Source organism: Benincasa hispida, chromosome 4 (genome assembly GCF_009727055.1).
Source record: "Benincasa hispida cultivar B227 chromosome 4, ASM972705v1, whole genome shotgun sequence".
Lineage (NCBI taxonomy): Eukaryota > Viridiplantae > Streptophyta > Magnoliopsida > Cucurbitales > Cucurbitaceae > Benincasa > Benincasa hispida.
The window spans coordinates 17,992,141-18,008,675 of NC_052352.1; the positions used below are offsets into that span (position 1 = coordinate 17,992,141).

Sequence of the window (16,535 nt, forward strand, 5' to 3'; positions counted from 1 at the left end):
TACATCAAAATGGTATGTAGTATAAATATAGGAGGGAAACCTTATCTCTAGTAACACTACGGATGTGTCCTTCTTTGTGGAATGGTCACAATGTTGTGATACTTGTCACAGATGGTCTGATCCTGATCATTCATGTAGGGACATGTGAGCGGAGGCGTCCTTATACAAAGAGTTTGTAGAAGACCTGACCAGAAGTATTAACGTTCTTGTTATAAACACCGTTTCATGACAGGACTTCACTTCACTAGGATGACCATAGGTAACATGACCTCAACCTGAGTGAGTTGGGAACTCCTGCCATTAAGGGCGATCCTTTGATTTTGTATGGGTGCGAGTGGGCCAGGGTCGCCGATTCAAACTTACCATTTTGAGGATTCGTTCTAATTTTGGAGCTGGGAACTCAGCTACACAAAGATGGAATTCACTCCTTCCTCGAAGCCGGGCAAGTAGATGATTCCAAAGCTGAACGATGTGGCGCCACACACCTTCTCTTGACTTGAGAGGTGTTCACACGTAGTTGGACTATGTTGTATTGTTCATTAGAGGAAATCAGTGGTACTTAAGGAGTGAGAATGTAACTACAGGGAAAAAATACGGTAAAATTAGCTCAACTGTACTTAGAAGCATCTGTGAAGGGTCATCGTACTCATGATTAGTTATATTCGATGGACACAAAAAAATATATCTGTGGTAAGAAGAGTTCAGCTGTTGGTCTTTAATGGAATGTCTGGCAGTTAACGGATGGTGGATCTCGTGGCTACAGAGTTTAGTCAGCTATTCATGTACCGTTGGAGCTTCGAGCCAAGGGTTCATTAGGTCCCCTGGGTAGCTTGGATAAAGTCGAGAATCAGTGTTTGAGTCAGTTTGAAATGTTCAAATTGACAAGAAGCAGTTTGATTATATATGATATAATTGGACTGGTTAATTATATATGATATAATTGACTAAATGTATGAGATACATTATTTTGGAAAAAATTAGATATAAATATGATTCATATCAAGTGGAGGAGAAATTATTATAATTAATATGTGATATCAAACTATAGGGTAAGAATATAATATGATTATATTCATTAATTATTAAATTGGTTAATTATACGATAATTGGCCGAAAACTTCTCTTGGTCATGCGTTAGTGGGAGAATCCGAAGTCAGTTATTGTAACCGAAGAATAAAATGAAAATTTGTTTCATTTTGCAAAAAGTTCAAAAATTCACAAACGGTGTGGAAACGTAAACGGTTGCCTAGTTTGAGAGCCTATACGATAATTGCTCATTGTCTAAACGATCGCACACTTATCCCTACACAATCGCTTAGCTTTCCTAAACGACTGCATAGTGTGCCGCATTTTCTAAACGATCGTCTACCTTTTATTAAACGATCGCTTAGTAAAACCTACATGATCGTGTAGCTTCTTCTAAACGGTAAGCACCCTTGCTATACGATAGCTATTTCTCTCCCACTTGCTTATCGTCTACACAATTTGTCTTTTCTCCGACCTCTACCAAATTCACCAAAGACCACACTTTGGATTCTCACTTCGAGAATAACAAGGGCTCCAATTGGTGGTGTCGTCCCCGCTGTTTACTTGTTCGTGCTTGTTCGAGTTTCTGCCATTCGTGTAGACGATCGTGCTGCTGCAGCCGACTGGTTTGCTGGGCAATAGAGTTCCCGTAGAGGTGCTTTCGCTTCTTCTGAGTTCAACGTTTGAAGAGAGTTTTCAACTGGTATGAGAACTCTTTCCCTTGTATTTTTATTTTTTGAAGCATGCCGTTAATTAGTATTAATTTGCATAACTATCTGTTGGAATGTATATGTTGTATTTCGGTCACAATGAAATCGGAAAGATCTGAATGTGCTCATGGATGCTCTTCGTTAAGAGTTCCTTAAAGCATGTCATGTTTAGAACTAGATTGTAAGAACTATGGAGAATCTGAGCCTAAACTCATCGATTTTCAAGTGATAGAGTTAGAGGTTGAAAAACCTCGCCCTGTTCTGTTGTCTGATATATCGTATATTTTTTAGTTTTGTTCTTCTTGTTCTCAAGAGTCAGTTTAGTCAGAGTCTTTATTTTCAGTTGAGTCAGTTCTTGAGTCTTTTGATTTTTCTTTTTCCTTTTTTTCAAACAAAATTAAAAATCCAAAATTTGACATGTCTGGTCCTTTTCAAAAGATGGGAGCCTTTATAGTTTTACCGGGCTATATTGACTCATCCAAGAAGGGACTAGAGAAATACAAGAATTTCTTTGTGCCTTGACAGGGGACAGATCACGCCGAGCATTCGACGTTAAAAAATTGTCCTTCCTAAAGTGAGCCAGGTGAGAAATTTACTGCTTTCTTTATTTGTTTTCTAGATTAGCTTTCTTTTTGTTATTGTTTTATAGGGACGACCTAGAGGAGAGGAGCATCTTTTTGCACTATTACAGAAATTGGATTACTTGACATTTTTCCAATGTCAAGTAAAGGGTATACTTGATGCTTATAAAAGCATCGAGTATTTGACTATCAAGTATAGTGTGATAACTTGACTCTGAAAAAACGTCAAGACAAATATTTCGTGATACAATTTTCGTGTCAAGAAAGATAATACACTTGACATTGGTGGTATGTCAAGTTTATTGATTCTCGACATTGACGTATCATATATGATAACTATTGACGTTTTTATGTGTCAAGTATATGTATTTTTTTTTTCAAATTAAATGCCCCAATCGATATTCTCATTTTATGCCTTGTATTCCAACAATAAAATTACATCAACTAAATAAACATTATACCTTTAAGATCTATCAACTCAATATATTCACTAAAAATTCTATATGTTCAACTATGACCTTTCATATGAACACTCCTCACAAATTACAACAATATTTCTCTTTCACATGTACATGCACAAAATAAAATCTCAACTATTGCTTTTGTATACAAAACTCAACTTTCAACAAACACAAAAGTGATAAATTGTTTAATAACTAATCTCTCAATAAAGTATATTATTTAATCTACACATTGAGCTTTGAAGTCTAAAGATCGAGAACTAAGGGTCAAACAAGCCATGTTTAAGCAAGTCAACCTGCAAAATAGACTAAAGGGCGATAACATCAAATTTCAAAATATAGAAATAAGTGTTAAGATACAACAATGACAAAAAGTCACACACAAGGAAAAATGTACATGATTGACTTACTTTATGCAATGAAAAAATATCATACTCGAAACTTAAAAAATATCTACAACTTAAAGTTAGGGACTTACTGGGATTTCATCCATTCTCTTTTGACCATATCCAGCCTCAGGAGGAACAGTTACCTTTTGCTGCAAAATAAAGGAAGATGGGAGAGATTTGAGAAAATATAATAAAGAAGAAGAAGATTATCAACAAATCAAGCATATGGTAAAATTTAAAATAGTAGAATGCAGATACCTTTCCCCTAACTTTCATAACTTTCACAAAAAATAGAGAATATTGGAAGCTCAATCTTATCTACAAGCAATGAAAAAATTCTTCAAAATTTCATTCACCAAAATAACTAATTAACTCTAAATAAATTATCCAAAGTGTGGCTTGATTCGAATGCCACTTCAAAACTACAACAAAGTAATCCAATCTACGAAAAGTTCAATAATAATGGTTACAAAATGCAAATTCTAGCAACTATGTAACAATTTCAAAAGAGTTTTAAGGCCTCAAAACGTCAGTAAACCATCAAGAGATTTTCTATACTATTCCTAGCCTTGAATTTGAGTGGTGGAACTCAAGATTGAAGTGAATTTGTGAAGGGAATAGAATGGGTTTCAGGTAAAGAACTTTTTCTCTGCTAAACACTAATTTTTCAGCAACTCTCATCTTCATCAGCAATTTTTTAGAGCTTTTATGTATCATCTTCATGCAAGCACTGAGACATTGGTCAATGCCACTTCAATTTTCACTTGCAAGTTGTGGCTAGGTGTTGAATTAGGAATTAATCCACCAGTTTGTGGATAATTCCACTAACTCAATTAAATTAAATTAATTTCAATTTCCATTTTCAATTTCTAATTTTAATTAATTCCAAAATTAACTAAAATCTAATTTAATTAATTCTAAATTAATTAAATTCGAAAATCCAATTTCTCAAATTGAATTTTATTGAAAATTAATTTGATTATAATTAATTAAACATATTTAATTAATTAAATAACAATTTAATATCAAATATTAAATTAATCACACACCTAATTTTAAACATGAATCCTATCCATATAGTTAATATTTAAATCAACATTTAAATATTATAAACTCTCCAATTTCATTCAATTTCGATAAATTAAACATTAATTAATTATATCGAATATAATTATACAAACTCTAATTTGAATTTGAACTATTCAAATTCAAACCCTAAATCAATTTGAACACTTCAAATTGAAATTGAATTTGAACACTTCAAATTGAAATTGAATTTGAACACTTTAAATTGATATCATTCCAAATTCACTCAATTTAATAATTCACGGTGTTCATGTTTTACGAGCTAGTAGAGGGACCTTATGAACCTATAGATAATGAGCTTCAATGATTTGAGATTAATTGGTTAATACTCTTTAGACCAAATTAATCAATATTCGTTAACTACTGAGTCACACCATTATAGCTCAATAGTTGCACTCTCCTCACTATAGATATATTTGTGTCCATTTGATTTAACCATAATCAGTAAGTCGACCCTTCACAGGTAACGTAATAACGGTTGGGTCAAAGTTGTTTTACCCCCAAAATTATGTCTTGCTCCTTAAGTTCCACTGATCCTCTAATGAACAATTGGTTTGTGATCCAATCACTAAACTGGATTCCTCTCGAGCTAATGAGAGGGTGGGAGCCCTTGTTCAAGACTTGGATTTACACTTAAGAGAACAACCTTTCTCCTATCCCTCAATTGGGTAGGCATGAATTTCGTCTTACACTCTATGTCCCCAGCTATCTACCCGGTTTTACCCTTAAAATGAGAGGTTTATTGAGCTGGCACTGTTGAGCCAACCCTCACCTATGTAAATCTAAGGATAATCTCAAATAAACAGGAGTTCATAGTTAGCTTAGGATTAAGATCGAGTTACCTAGGTCATCTAAGCGAAATAGTCAGTCTTAAACAGTAAACAACGTTATAAAGTAAGAGTAACTTATTTCTGTTGGGATTGGTGTCCTAATTCTCCCGGAGTCTCGTTGTTTTGTAAAGATACACATTGTTCAATGAATAAAAAATAAGTGTTATTTAATTCTCTTTAATGACATTTACTCGTATCCAATAAACAAAACACCTTGGTTATCTTATGTGAACTTAAGCATGTATATGTGATATACAAGTGGATCATGTCTTTAAGTGATAACCTAAATCGATCTATAGTATAAGGATTAAGGTGGGATACTTGATCCTGGTGACACTACTGATATGACCTGCTTTGTAAAGGTTTGCAAGTGTTGTAAACTACTACAGATAGTAAGATCCTGACCATTCATGTGGAGAACGTGGAGCGGGGGTGTCCTATACAAAGAGTTTGTATAAAGACCTGGACCACAAGATGATAGACTCTGTATATAACGCCGTTGATACTAGAGACTTGCATCTCACCTAAACGACCATAGATGACACAACTCAATCCTGAGTATTTTGTGAACTTCTGCCTTTGAGGGCGTTCTTTGACTAGTATGGGTGAGAGTCCGCCAGATTTCCAAACTCAACATGCCTACTTTTTTGGGACTTGTCTGATTCTGGAGCTGGGAACTCAATCCACAAGATGGAATTCACTTTCTTTCTCCCGAAGATAGATAAGTAGAGAGATTGCTCCCTTAAGGGCTGATTCCGGGGCTTGAACATAGTGCCACAGCTTCTCTTTGGAAGAGAAGACTCAGTTATAGTAGGACTATGACTTATGTTCATTAGAGGGATCAATGGTTACTTAAGGATACAGATGTAACTACAGGGGTATTAACATTTATTGGTCCAGCTGTACTTACGAGCGATCTGTGAAGGGTTGTCGCACTACTGATTGGTTAAGATGGGCACATAATATATCTGTAGTGAGGAGAGTTCAGCTGTTGATCTTTAGTGGAGTGCCTGGAGTTAATGGATGGCAGATCCCATGACTAAAGAGATTTAGTCAGTTATTCACGTACCATTGGAGCTTCGGATCTACAGGTCCATGAGGTCCTTTTGGTCGCTTGGATTCTGTTGAGGATCAATTCTTGGTGTTGATTTGAAATGTTCAAATTGACAAGAGGTATTTTGATTATATATGATATAATCGGTATGATGTATGAGATACATTTAGTGGAGGATTGATATAAATGAGATTTACATTAAGTACCATGGAATAGAAAAAGAACTATGTTTATATGTTTCATGAGATGAAATATTAAAACTATAGGTTATAAATATAGTATGATAAGTAGATTATCATTTATGTTTATAATAATATTAATTATTAAATAATTATATTTTTTTCTTAAATAACCAAAAATAGTGGGTGGTTATTGGATCATGGTAACCGTGAGTTTACAAGAAAAGTGGTTTCCTATTTTGAAAATAAAGTTTTACAAAAGTTTGAAAAGGTTTTTTGAGTTTTCTCTCTTCGTAAAAAAAAACTCACGAGGTCGTCAAGTAAATACAGATTTACTAAACGACGACTGGGCGAGCTAAACGATCGTACAATGTTTATTAACGATTGCATAGCTTTGCTAGACGATTGCTGGCCCAAGGTAAACGATCGTGTAGAGTCTGTAGGCAATAGACCGAGCTAACGATGAGTTAAACGATCGCATAGCTTATTTTAAACGACTAGGCATCGACCTATACGATAGGTCTCTGCCATCTTTCCACTTGCCCAGTCGTGTACGCGATCATTGTTTTCCTCATTCGTCTGCCTCATACCAAGTCCGAACAGAGCCCACCCTCTGGATTCTCACACCGAGAATACCAAAGGTTGCCTTGTTGGTGGTGTCAGACTCAACTCGACACCGTCGAGGTTTTCTGGAGGCCGTTCGTGGTGTTGTGGAGTTCGTGTTACAGAGGAGATCGTGATCGAGGAGATCGTTGAGGACGAGCACGAAGTGTTCATGATGTGTTCGTGCGGTGTTGCAATCGTGTAGATCGAGTGCTAGCAGATGTTGTTGTTCGATCAGAGGCACAACAGAGCGTGGAGACACGTCTGCTTATGTGTGTAGAGTTTTACTCTCTGTTCCTTTGTATTTTACATGCTGTAATTTCTGTATGAATCGCATAAACATTTGTTTGAAGTCGACTATAAATGATTTGTTGATTCATGATTGTAATTTGGAATAGTCTTGTTCCGCTGCTCATGGAAATCTCATTTTTGATTTCCTTAAATTTCTTGGTCCGATCTTACGCAAACTCAATGCATAGGATGACCCACTCCTCATGGCAATACATGAATGAATCAGGATCACTTCGTTTGTAGCACCTTACAACAAATTGTAATAACTACAAAGTGGGTCACATCCGATAGTGTTACCAGAATAAAACACCCAACCTTATTCATATACTATAGATCATTTAGACTATTTACTTGAACCTGGCCCACTCTTATGTCTCCACATAAAGTTCAAGTACTCATGTAATTGTCATGGATCTTTTAGTTTATTGAATTTATTTCTAAAACGAAATAAGCAATTCATATATTCGATACAACTTTATTGAATCAAACTTCAATAACAACTTTATTGGTTTATAGAATGAGTTTATTGTTTACAAACCACGAGTTTTAGGACATAAAACCCAACAATAGTTAAAATGAATAGGAAAATGGCATGAATAATTTTATCTCTAGAATTACTCACGTCCTAGCTTGATGCTTTCAACAAATAACTACTTTCTCAAGTAACTAATTACTTTTTCATTTCAATCAACTGATCAGGTGGATTTAAGCAACAAACTTTATGTAATTATCAAGCTAGAAGATTCACATACACAAACAACTTAGAAAATTAACAGATGAAGATGTGAAGAATGGTTTGAGATGGAGATTGTATTAAAACAAGTAGGATAGTCAATGAGAATGCAAAGAAAAAGAAAGAAGTCAAGCTACAGGGTTCAATCTCTTGTCCCCTTTGGCTTGTTTTTGTGCTTGCTATTGTCAACTCGATGGAAGGATTGAAGGAGATGTCTCTCTCGAACTTCTCTCCGGCAGCACCTCGTTACCAACAATGGAGAATGGCTATCGTCCCTTCTATTTCTTGCTTGCAGTCGGCATATGTGATTACATTAAATTCCATACCATGAGTATGTGATGCCCTAGTTTATTGATTTTCTCTCTAAAACTTAACAACTCAACATTATGTGTATATATGTATTACCATTGGAGTTTTAGTCCAAGTGGGAGTTTATTGGGTTTGTAAATAATAAAGTTATTCTGTTATCAAGATGCTTATTTAATAAAGTTGTTATTGAATATATGAATTACTCATTTTGTTTTAGAAAGAACCTAAATCCAATAAACTAAGATCCATGACTATTATATGAGTACTTGGACTTTACGTGGAGACATAAGAGTAGATCAAGTTCGAGTAGATAGTCAAAACAATTTACAGTATATGGATAAGGTTGAATACCTTATCCTGGGGACACTATAGGATGCAACCCATTTTTTAGTTATTACAATTGTTGTAAAGTGCTACAAACGATATAATCCTGAATCGTTCATGTAGAAATATGTGAGTGGAGGTGTCCTAAGTAAAGAGTTTGTATAAGACCGAACCAAGAAATAAGTCACTCTTGCTTTATAACGTTGTTTATTATTTAAGACTTGACTATTTCAAAACGATGATCTAGGTAACTTGACCTTAATCCTGAGCTAATTATGAACTTCTGTTTATTCAAAATTATCCTTAGATTTGCATGGGTGAAGGTTGGCTTATCAACGCCAGCTCAATGAGCACCCTATTTTAGGGATAAAACTAAGCAGATAGCTGGAGACATAGGGTGCAAGACAAAATTTACTCATGCATGCTTTTAGGGATAGTAGAGAGGTTGTTCCTTTAAGTATTGACTCCAGGTCTTGAATAAGAGGCTTACCCTCTCATTGGCCCGAGAGGGACTTGATTTGGTGATTGGATCACAAATCAATTGTTCATTAGAGGATCAGTAGAACTTAAGGAGAAAGATGTAATATCTGGGGTAAAACAACTTTTGACTCAGCTGCTATTACGAATAAACCTATGAAGGGTTGGCTTACTGATTATGGTTATATCGAGTGGACAAAAATATATCTACAGTCATCCCACTTAAAGACACTAGTCCTACTTTGAGTTAATGGAATTTTAAGTGTCAAATTTTCATTAACTCAAATTTGCATGATTCGCATGATTTTGCCTATAAATAGAATGATTTTATGAAGTTTATTTCTCTTGGCAAAATGGAATTTCTTGAGACCTTTTAAGAAAGGTCTAACCCTAATTCTCTCTCAAACCCTTAACCGTTTTCTCTCCAAATTGGTCATTCACCAGATTCCACCATCCTATTCTAAAATTGGAAAATAGTCAAGAAGACTCTCGTGGTGGTCTACAAACTGTTCGTGAGAAGGATTGTTCATAACCAGAGAAGAATTTGGGCTACAAAGATTGTATACTCTTATCCCTTTAATTTATGTTAAAATGCATGTTTATTCTTATGAAATTAACTTAATTAGAGTACTCATCATCCAAATTGCTTCCTCTGGTTAGAAGAAGAAGAAGAAAAAAAAAATTTCACACTGATTAAATGAGATAAATACTCATCATAGTATTATATTCGCGTTATGTCATTTCATCAATTATACGTGGTATAACGAAAGTATTGATTCATTGATATCCAACATGCATGAAAATTTAATATTATGATCTTAATTGCACAATTGTTATATGTAAACTATTTCGTTTCACCACAATTTGACGAATGTTCTATTTTAAAATATGGAATCAGATTTCAGAATTCAAACCCAAAATTGGAATACAGCTTTCCTTGCCTTTTGGTAATTTACGCATCACAAAAAGACCAATTTACCCTCCCTTTATTCAATTCATCCAAACACTCTCCCATCTCCATGTGACCACCGACAGCACCGATTTGCCAGCTGGCCCACACTCAAAAACCCGTGTTCTTTCCTCTACTGCACCATCTTTCTTCATTACCATGAAACCGCAATTTATAACCCGAAACGTGTCCAACGCAGCACGTGTCAACTTTCACCGGTCAGAATTTGTATATTCCAATGATGTTATCATAGGTTCATCCATAGGTGAATAAAACTCGACGCGGCTCAATCTTTTTACACCGCAATTCCAGGCTTTGCCCTCGCTTGCAACTGATTAACTTTACTCTTTATATTATCAAAAATCCTTACTTCTCATTTTCTCTTCATTACTTCTCTTCTTCTTCCATCTCCAAATCTTCGAATCGAAGAAGTGAAATCCATGGCTCGATTTGTGATTCTCTTTGCTCTCTTTCTACTTCCTGCACTAGCCGCCGCAAGCCGCCCTGTCAGAACTCCGTTCGTTGTTCGTGGTAAAGTCTTCTGTGATACTTGCCTTGCGGGCTTTGAAACCTCCGCTACCACCTACATTCCCGGTATATACTCTCTCTCTCTGTTTTCTACGTATCGGTTACTGAAATCTCGCGATCTGTGCCGGATATTGGTCTTATTTGTGGTGGTAGATCGTGTTCTTGCTAGATCTGTATTGTAGTTAAGATGTTTTTGTTGATTAGTGGCTTGCTTGCTAGTTTGGTGGTGTATTTTGATGGATTTGAACTGGATCTGGTGTTTGAATCTTGACTACTGTTTGATGGCTTGCGGAAGAATACGTTAGGGTTTTCGATTAGATTATTATTTTTTAATTTTGACCTATGTTTGTTAATTGAGATTTGTTTACTTTATTTTATTTCTATGTCGTGCTTAACTTTTATTTTAAGCAATAATTTTGTCGATCTGTCTTGCATGTGAATTAATCTTGACTACTGTCTGGTGTATGGATTAAGGTATTGTTTCATTATAGGGGTTATTTTAGTCCAAATTCGCGTTTTGGGTACGTGTATTCTTTTAATTGAGGCCTAATCTTAGGGTTTAGTTAATTATAAGGGTGTATTTACTTCATTTTCTTTCTATATCGTGCTTAACCGTTTTTTAAATTTTTTTTAAGCAATGATTTTTTAAATCTGTTTTTATCTATAATATATATCTGAAATCTGGATCTGGACAGTGATTTTGTTGTATTGATGTTCTTCTCATGTGTGCTTTTCTGCCGCCGCCCCCCCCCCCCCCAAAAAAAAAAAAAAAAAAAAGAACTCAGTTTTAAGCTTGATCTTTTAGGTCATGTAGTAATTTAAAATGGTTGTAGAGTAAAAAGGCTATGGGTTTGATTGACCATGTAGGGTCAAATCTTCTTTTCTTAATAATTGATTTCAATTTGTTGGGTCTTGGGCTACTTTACAAACCCTTGAAAAGGAGAGGATGGTTGGAATATGTACTTGCTTTCACTTTCATTTCAATGTGTGGGCTTGGATAATTTGAATTTATAACATCTTGGTTGAGGGTATATGCTTTTAAATAGTCGAGTAAATCATCACTAGGTAGGTAGACATTACTGTTTGAAATGTCTCTAACCTTTCAAGATTGGATTCATATCTTAATTTAATCTATGGTAATATTTTAGGTCCAGTTCGATATCCATTTGGTTCATGACAATTAAGTTTATAAACACTATTTTCAAATTCAACCTATTGATTTCTTTGTTTTATTATCTACTTTTAAGGAGTGTTTTTAAAAATAAAGCCAAAGTTTTGAAAACTATAAAAAGTAGCATTTGTTTTTTAAATTTGACTAAAAATTCAAGGTCTGAAGGATAAAAACCATTGTAAAGGAGTTTTAAGAAAACAAGCTTAATTTTCAAAATCCAAATGGTAATCAAGTTGGGCCTTGTGGGTAGTTCACGAATAAAACCTCATCATCCAATTATTCAATTTCCTTGCAGGTGCTAAGGTCAGAATTGAATGCAAGGACAGGAACTCAATGGAACTTCTATACACTCGTGAGGCCACAACAGACTCCACAGGTTCTTACACGCTCTTAGTCAACGAGGATCACGAGGACCAACTTTGTGATGCTGTACTAATCAGCAGCCCTCAGGAGAGATGTTCATCGGTAGCTGAAGGCCGTGACCGTGCCCGTGTGATCCTCACCCGCTACAACGGTATTGCCTCAAATGAACGATATGTCAATGCCATGGGTTTTGCAAGAGATGAACCTATGGCCGGCTGCAACCAAGTCATGAGTCAGTACCAGGACATTGAAGATTAGAATTGATTTTAGTCCTTAAAATCACTTGATGGTTGTATTTCTGGAGGTATATTTGCCATATCTACGCTTTATTCGGACACTGAACGGTGTTTGTCATATTGGATTCTTAAGGATGATTAATATGTTTTGTTCATTCACTTTATTATTATCATGGCCAGGATGATACTATGATCCTTATTTATGAATACAAAATAGTGAAAATAGCTTCATTTCTATGTTTCATTTAATGATAATAATTTTTCACGGTTTTTTTTTTTTTAGTTTAAATAACCTTCGCGATCGTTATTTATCTACTATACGACTATATTGCCAATTCTTTGGGCTCTACATTTACCGTTTACCTTATGTGGAAAACATGACGACTTCTAACTTCTAGCCAAACTAGGATAATGTAGTGTTTTACTTGTAAAATAAATCATTAATTAATGACCAATATAAACACCAATATGATCTACGGCAGAAAATCTAATTTCTTTTTTATGTTTTCAGAACTATTATGTTATGTTATAAACTAACCTAAAATATGAATTAGGTAATATACTATTAATTATATAATATTATAAAATAATAATTATACAACAAATTAACGTAAAATATGTTTATAAATAATAGTTTATTATTAATTAATATTTAATGGATAATTATACTAACAATTTCTAAATCTACTAATAAACATATATTTGAAAAATATAAAATATAATTCTATTTTAATTGAATCTCTTATTTTTAAATTTTTGTTTTCAAATTTTTTACCAAATAGGTCAAGTTAGTTTATTTATTTTTGGGACAGATCTACAAGTTAACTTAAAGGATGAAATTTTTTTTTTTTTTTTTTGTTTCAATTTAAATACTACGGTGGATCGTATCTCTACCTAGGGAAGAAGACCCTCAAATGTGGCAAGAACATAGTTTAAAAGTTCCATCGAAATCTCCTTCAAAATCTTGCTTGGGAGAAGTTTCGTTTTGGGTTAGTTGCATAAATGGAATTCAAATCCAAAATAATAGAATATGTAATACAAGGATAAAATAATTGTATATATAGAACAAAAAATGGTAAAAGACTAAAAAGCTCACGTCTAACAACCGTTTTATTTGTTTCTTCCCGATTTTATCAAATTGAAAGCTATCATTGATAGGTGTTATCATTGATAATTGCTATCAATGATAGCTTTCAATTTGAGAAATATTAATGCAATCTTGAAATATTAGCTTTTAATTTACTTTCAATTATCAGTGGCTATCATTAATACACTTTTATCAATTGGAATCAATCTTGAAATATTAACAGTTAAGGTTATTAGTGTCTATCAATGATAGTCTTTTATAAGTAGTTATCAACATTGAAAAAAAACCAACTTTGAAAGATTGAGCTATACCAGTGATGGATAACTATTAGTGACTATCACTGATAGACGTTCATAAATGACTATCAACTTTGAAAAATTAACATAGTAGCTATCACTAATAATCTTCTATTATGGCGATCACTGAAATCAACTATCAGTCGCTATCACTAATAGACTTTCATCAATTATAATCAATCTTGAAATATTAACACTTAAGGCTAGCAATGATAAACTTCTATAACTAATTATGAACTTTCAAAGAAACTCGACATATAGATTTCACATAACTTCTATCACCAACTATTATTTCTCGTATCGTGGTTATCAGTGATAGTTTCTTGAAATATTAACATTTAAAGCTAGCAAAGATAGACTTCTATAACTAGTTATGAACTTTCAAAGAAACTCAACATATAGATTTCACATAACTTCTATCACCAATATTACTAATATTTCTCATATCGTGGTTATCAATGAGAGTTTTTTCACTGATAAGATGCTATCAACGATCTCACTAATATCATGCTATTAATGATCTCATTGATAACATGCTATCACTGATAGCTCTCTATTACCGATAACATGCTATCAGTGGTAACTTTAATCACCGATAACATGCTATTAGTGGTAGCTTTTATTATCGATAACATGATACCAATGTTAGCTTCTATCATCGATAACATGGTACCAGTGGTAGCTTCTATCAATGATAGCTTCTTCTGATCACCTTATTGTCCCTTGTCCTTTACAAACATTCGTGCGATCCCTTTTCTTTTCGATACCTCTCAAGTGCACTTCCGTAAAAACAGCGAACAACAAAACCAAACCCTTCTTCTTCGTTTGATTTTGTAAACAAATACTATGTATTTGTGTCCTTCATTTTGGGTCATCTATACCATTTTTTCAAGTTTATTTCTGATAGACATCATACTCTTAAAGTCCTATAAAAAGGGGAAAAAAATTATTGGCCTGTTTGATATCGTTGTCATTTCTCATTTTTTGAGAAATAAACTTATTTAATACCTATTTTTGTTTCTTATTTCAAACTTTTAAGTTTTAAGAAATATTTCTGATTTTTTTCTTATTTTACTATCTATTATAAATATCCTTTCTTTTCTCCCTCAATTTCGACGAAATTTCGAGAAAATTTGGAGAAATTTTGAAATTTCATGAAAATTTCAAGAAATTTTGAAATTTCAAGAATATTTCAATTTCCCCCATTTTGACAAAATTTCGAGATTTCGATTTTTTTTAATATGCTAGCTGAGTTCAAATTTTTCAATTTTATAATCCTGCTTACATACAGTTATAGTTTCACACGTCAATATCATTTTCAACCAAGGATTAAGCCTTTTTTATGTACTAGTTTTTCTAATTTTTAGCTTTTCTCAATTTTTATTTTTGACCCAAAACTTTCATTTCAAAAGAAATTGATTTGAAAAAACCACAAAAAAGTAACATATATTTATTTTTAACCTTATTCAAACTTTTTCCATTAAATTTTCACATCATTTCACCTCAAAATTGAATTGATGTAAATTTTTTTCTTTAACCCAAAACTTTTATAATTTCCACATCATTTCACCTCAAAATATGCTTAAACTTTATATTATTTTGTAATTATTTTCCGTTTCCTTTTTAAATTTATGTTCTCGCATCAACATTTACACAAATATTTACAATAGACATCTAAATGTTGTCTTACTTTACAGAAAGCGTAATTAAAAATGGTCAATTATAATCTAATTAAGTCACATTAAAGTACCATTAACTAATTATAAAAAATTTCATCAATTTCCATTCATTTTCATAATTTCTTTTTGAAATTTTCTTGATATTTTCATAAAATTGGGACCTCGATATTTCCATCAACATCAATATTTCGAATATTGGGCAAGAGTTTAATATTAATCTAAATGATTTAAACTTTATTAATGATTGGATTACTTAGCTACTATGTGATCATTTGAACCATTTTAAACATTAATGGTTCGATCTTCCATAAAAGCTCAAAGAAAAACTTGAAGAAAAGACACTACAAGAATATAGTCTTTTCCCGATACCCGAAATCGTCGAAATATAGCTGAAAATACATCAAGAGATCATTTTCCAACAAACATTATCTCGTCGAAAAAATAGTCGAGAAATACTCCCGACATGCATCGCCTACTCATTGGAAGTTCATATAAACTCTCGATGAGGTATATACGTCATCGAGAGATCAACGACATGTCGGCAGTTTGAATGACCAAATAGATGTCCTCATTCAATCTTCCAATGACTGTGTACATCGGCAGATATATTGTTGGGAGATTGGGCCTTTTTTCTTTTTAATATTCCTATAATTTCTTTTATTATTTTTTTAAATTTGGTTTCTATAACCTAAAATTGAACCCACATCAATAATAATTAAGGAAATCTAAAGTTTTCACGTACATTAGAATTAAATAGAGTCACCTAGAGTATTCTTACTATATAAAAGAGAGAGAAGTATACTAAATAAATAATGTTTACATATAGATATAGTGGTCCACAAAAATATATCTAGTGGAATATATAGGAGAAAGTGTGATGACCATGTTGTAAGCTCGTGACTCTAAAAAATGCTCCTCCAAAGCATCAAATTTACATATAATTTAATTAAATTGAGATATTAGTACACATTATTATTAAGATTAAACGTATGTATAATTCTCAACCCAATATTAAAATTTAACAAAATAATATAAAAAAAAAATTACTAAAAAATATGAGGATATAGTTTAAAGTTCGACTCATTAAAAACAGTGTTGGATTAGGAAGAAGTCAGTGACATAATTAGGTTAAAGGCTGTCTCTTATACACATCTAGATGTGTATAAGAGACAG

At 33.2% G+C, this 16,535-nt stretch overlaps 1 protein-coding gene across 1 annotated transcript; it reads left to right on the forward strand.

Moving 5' to 3' along the window:
* The first annotated feature begins 10,327 nt into the window (after nucleotides 1–10,327).
* LOC120076023 (protein DOWNSTREAM OF FLC-like) lies at nucleotides 10,328–12,535 on the forward strand. The gene is made up of 2 exons (XM_039029801.1): nucleotides 10,328–10,596; nucleotides 11,997–12,535. Exons 1-2 carry the CDS (start codon nucleotides 10,443–10,445, stop codon nucleotides 12,320–12,322), a joined length of 480 nt encoding a protein of 159 aa, XP_038885729.1. The 5' UTR covers nucleotides 10,328–10,442; the 3' UTR covers nucleotides 12,323–12,535.
* Nucleotides 12,536–16,535: the final 4,000 nt, after the last annotated feature.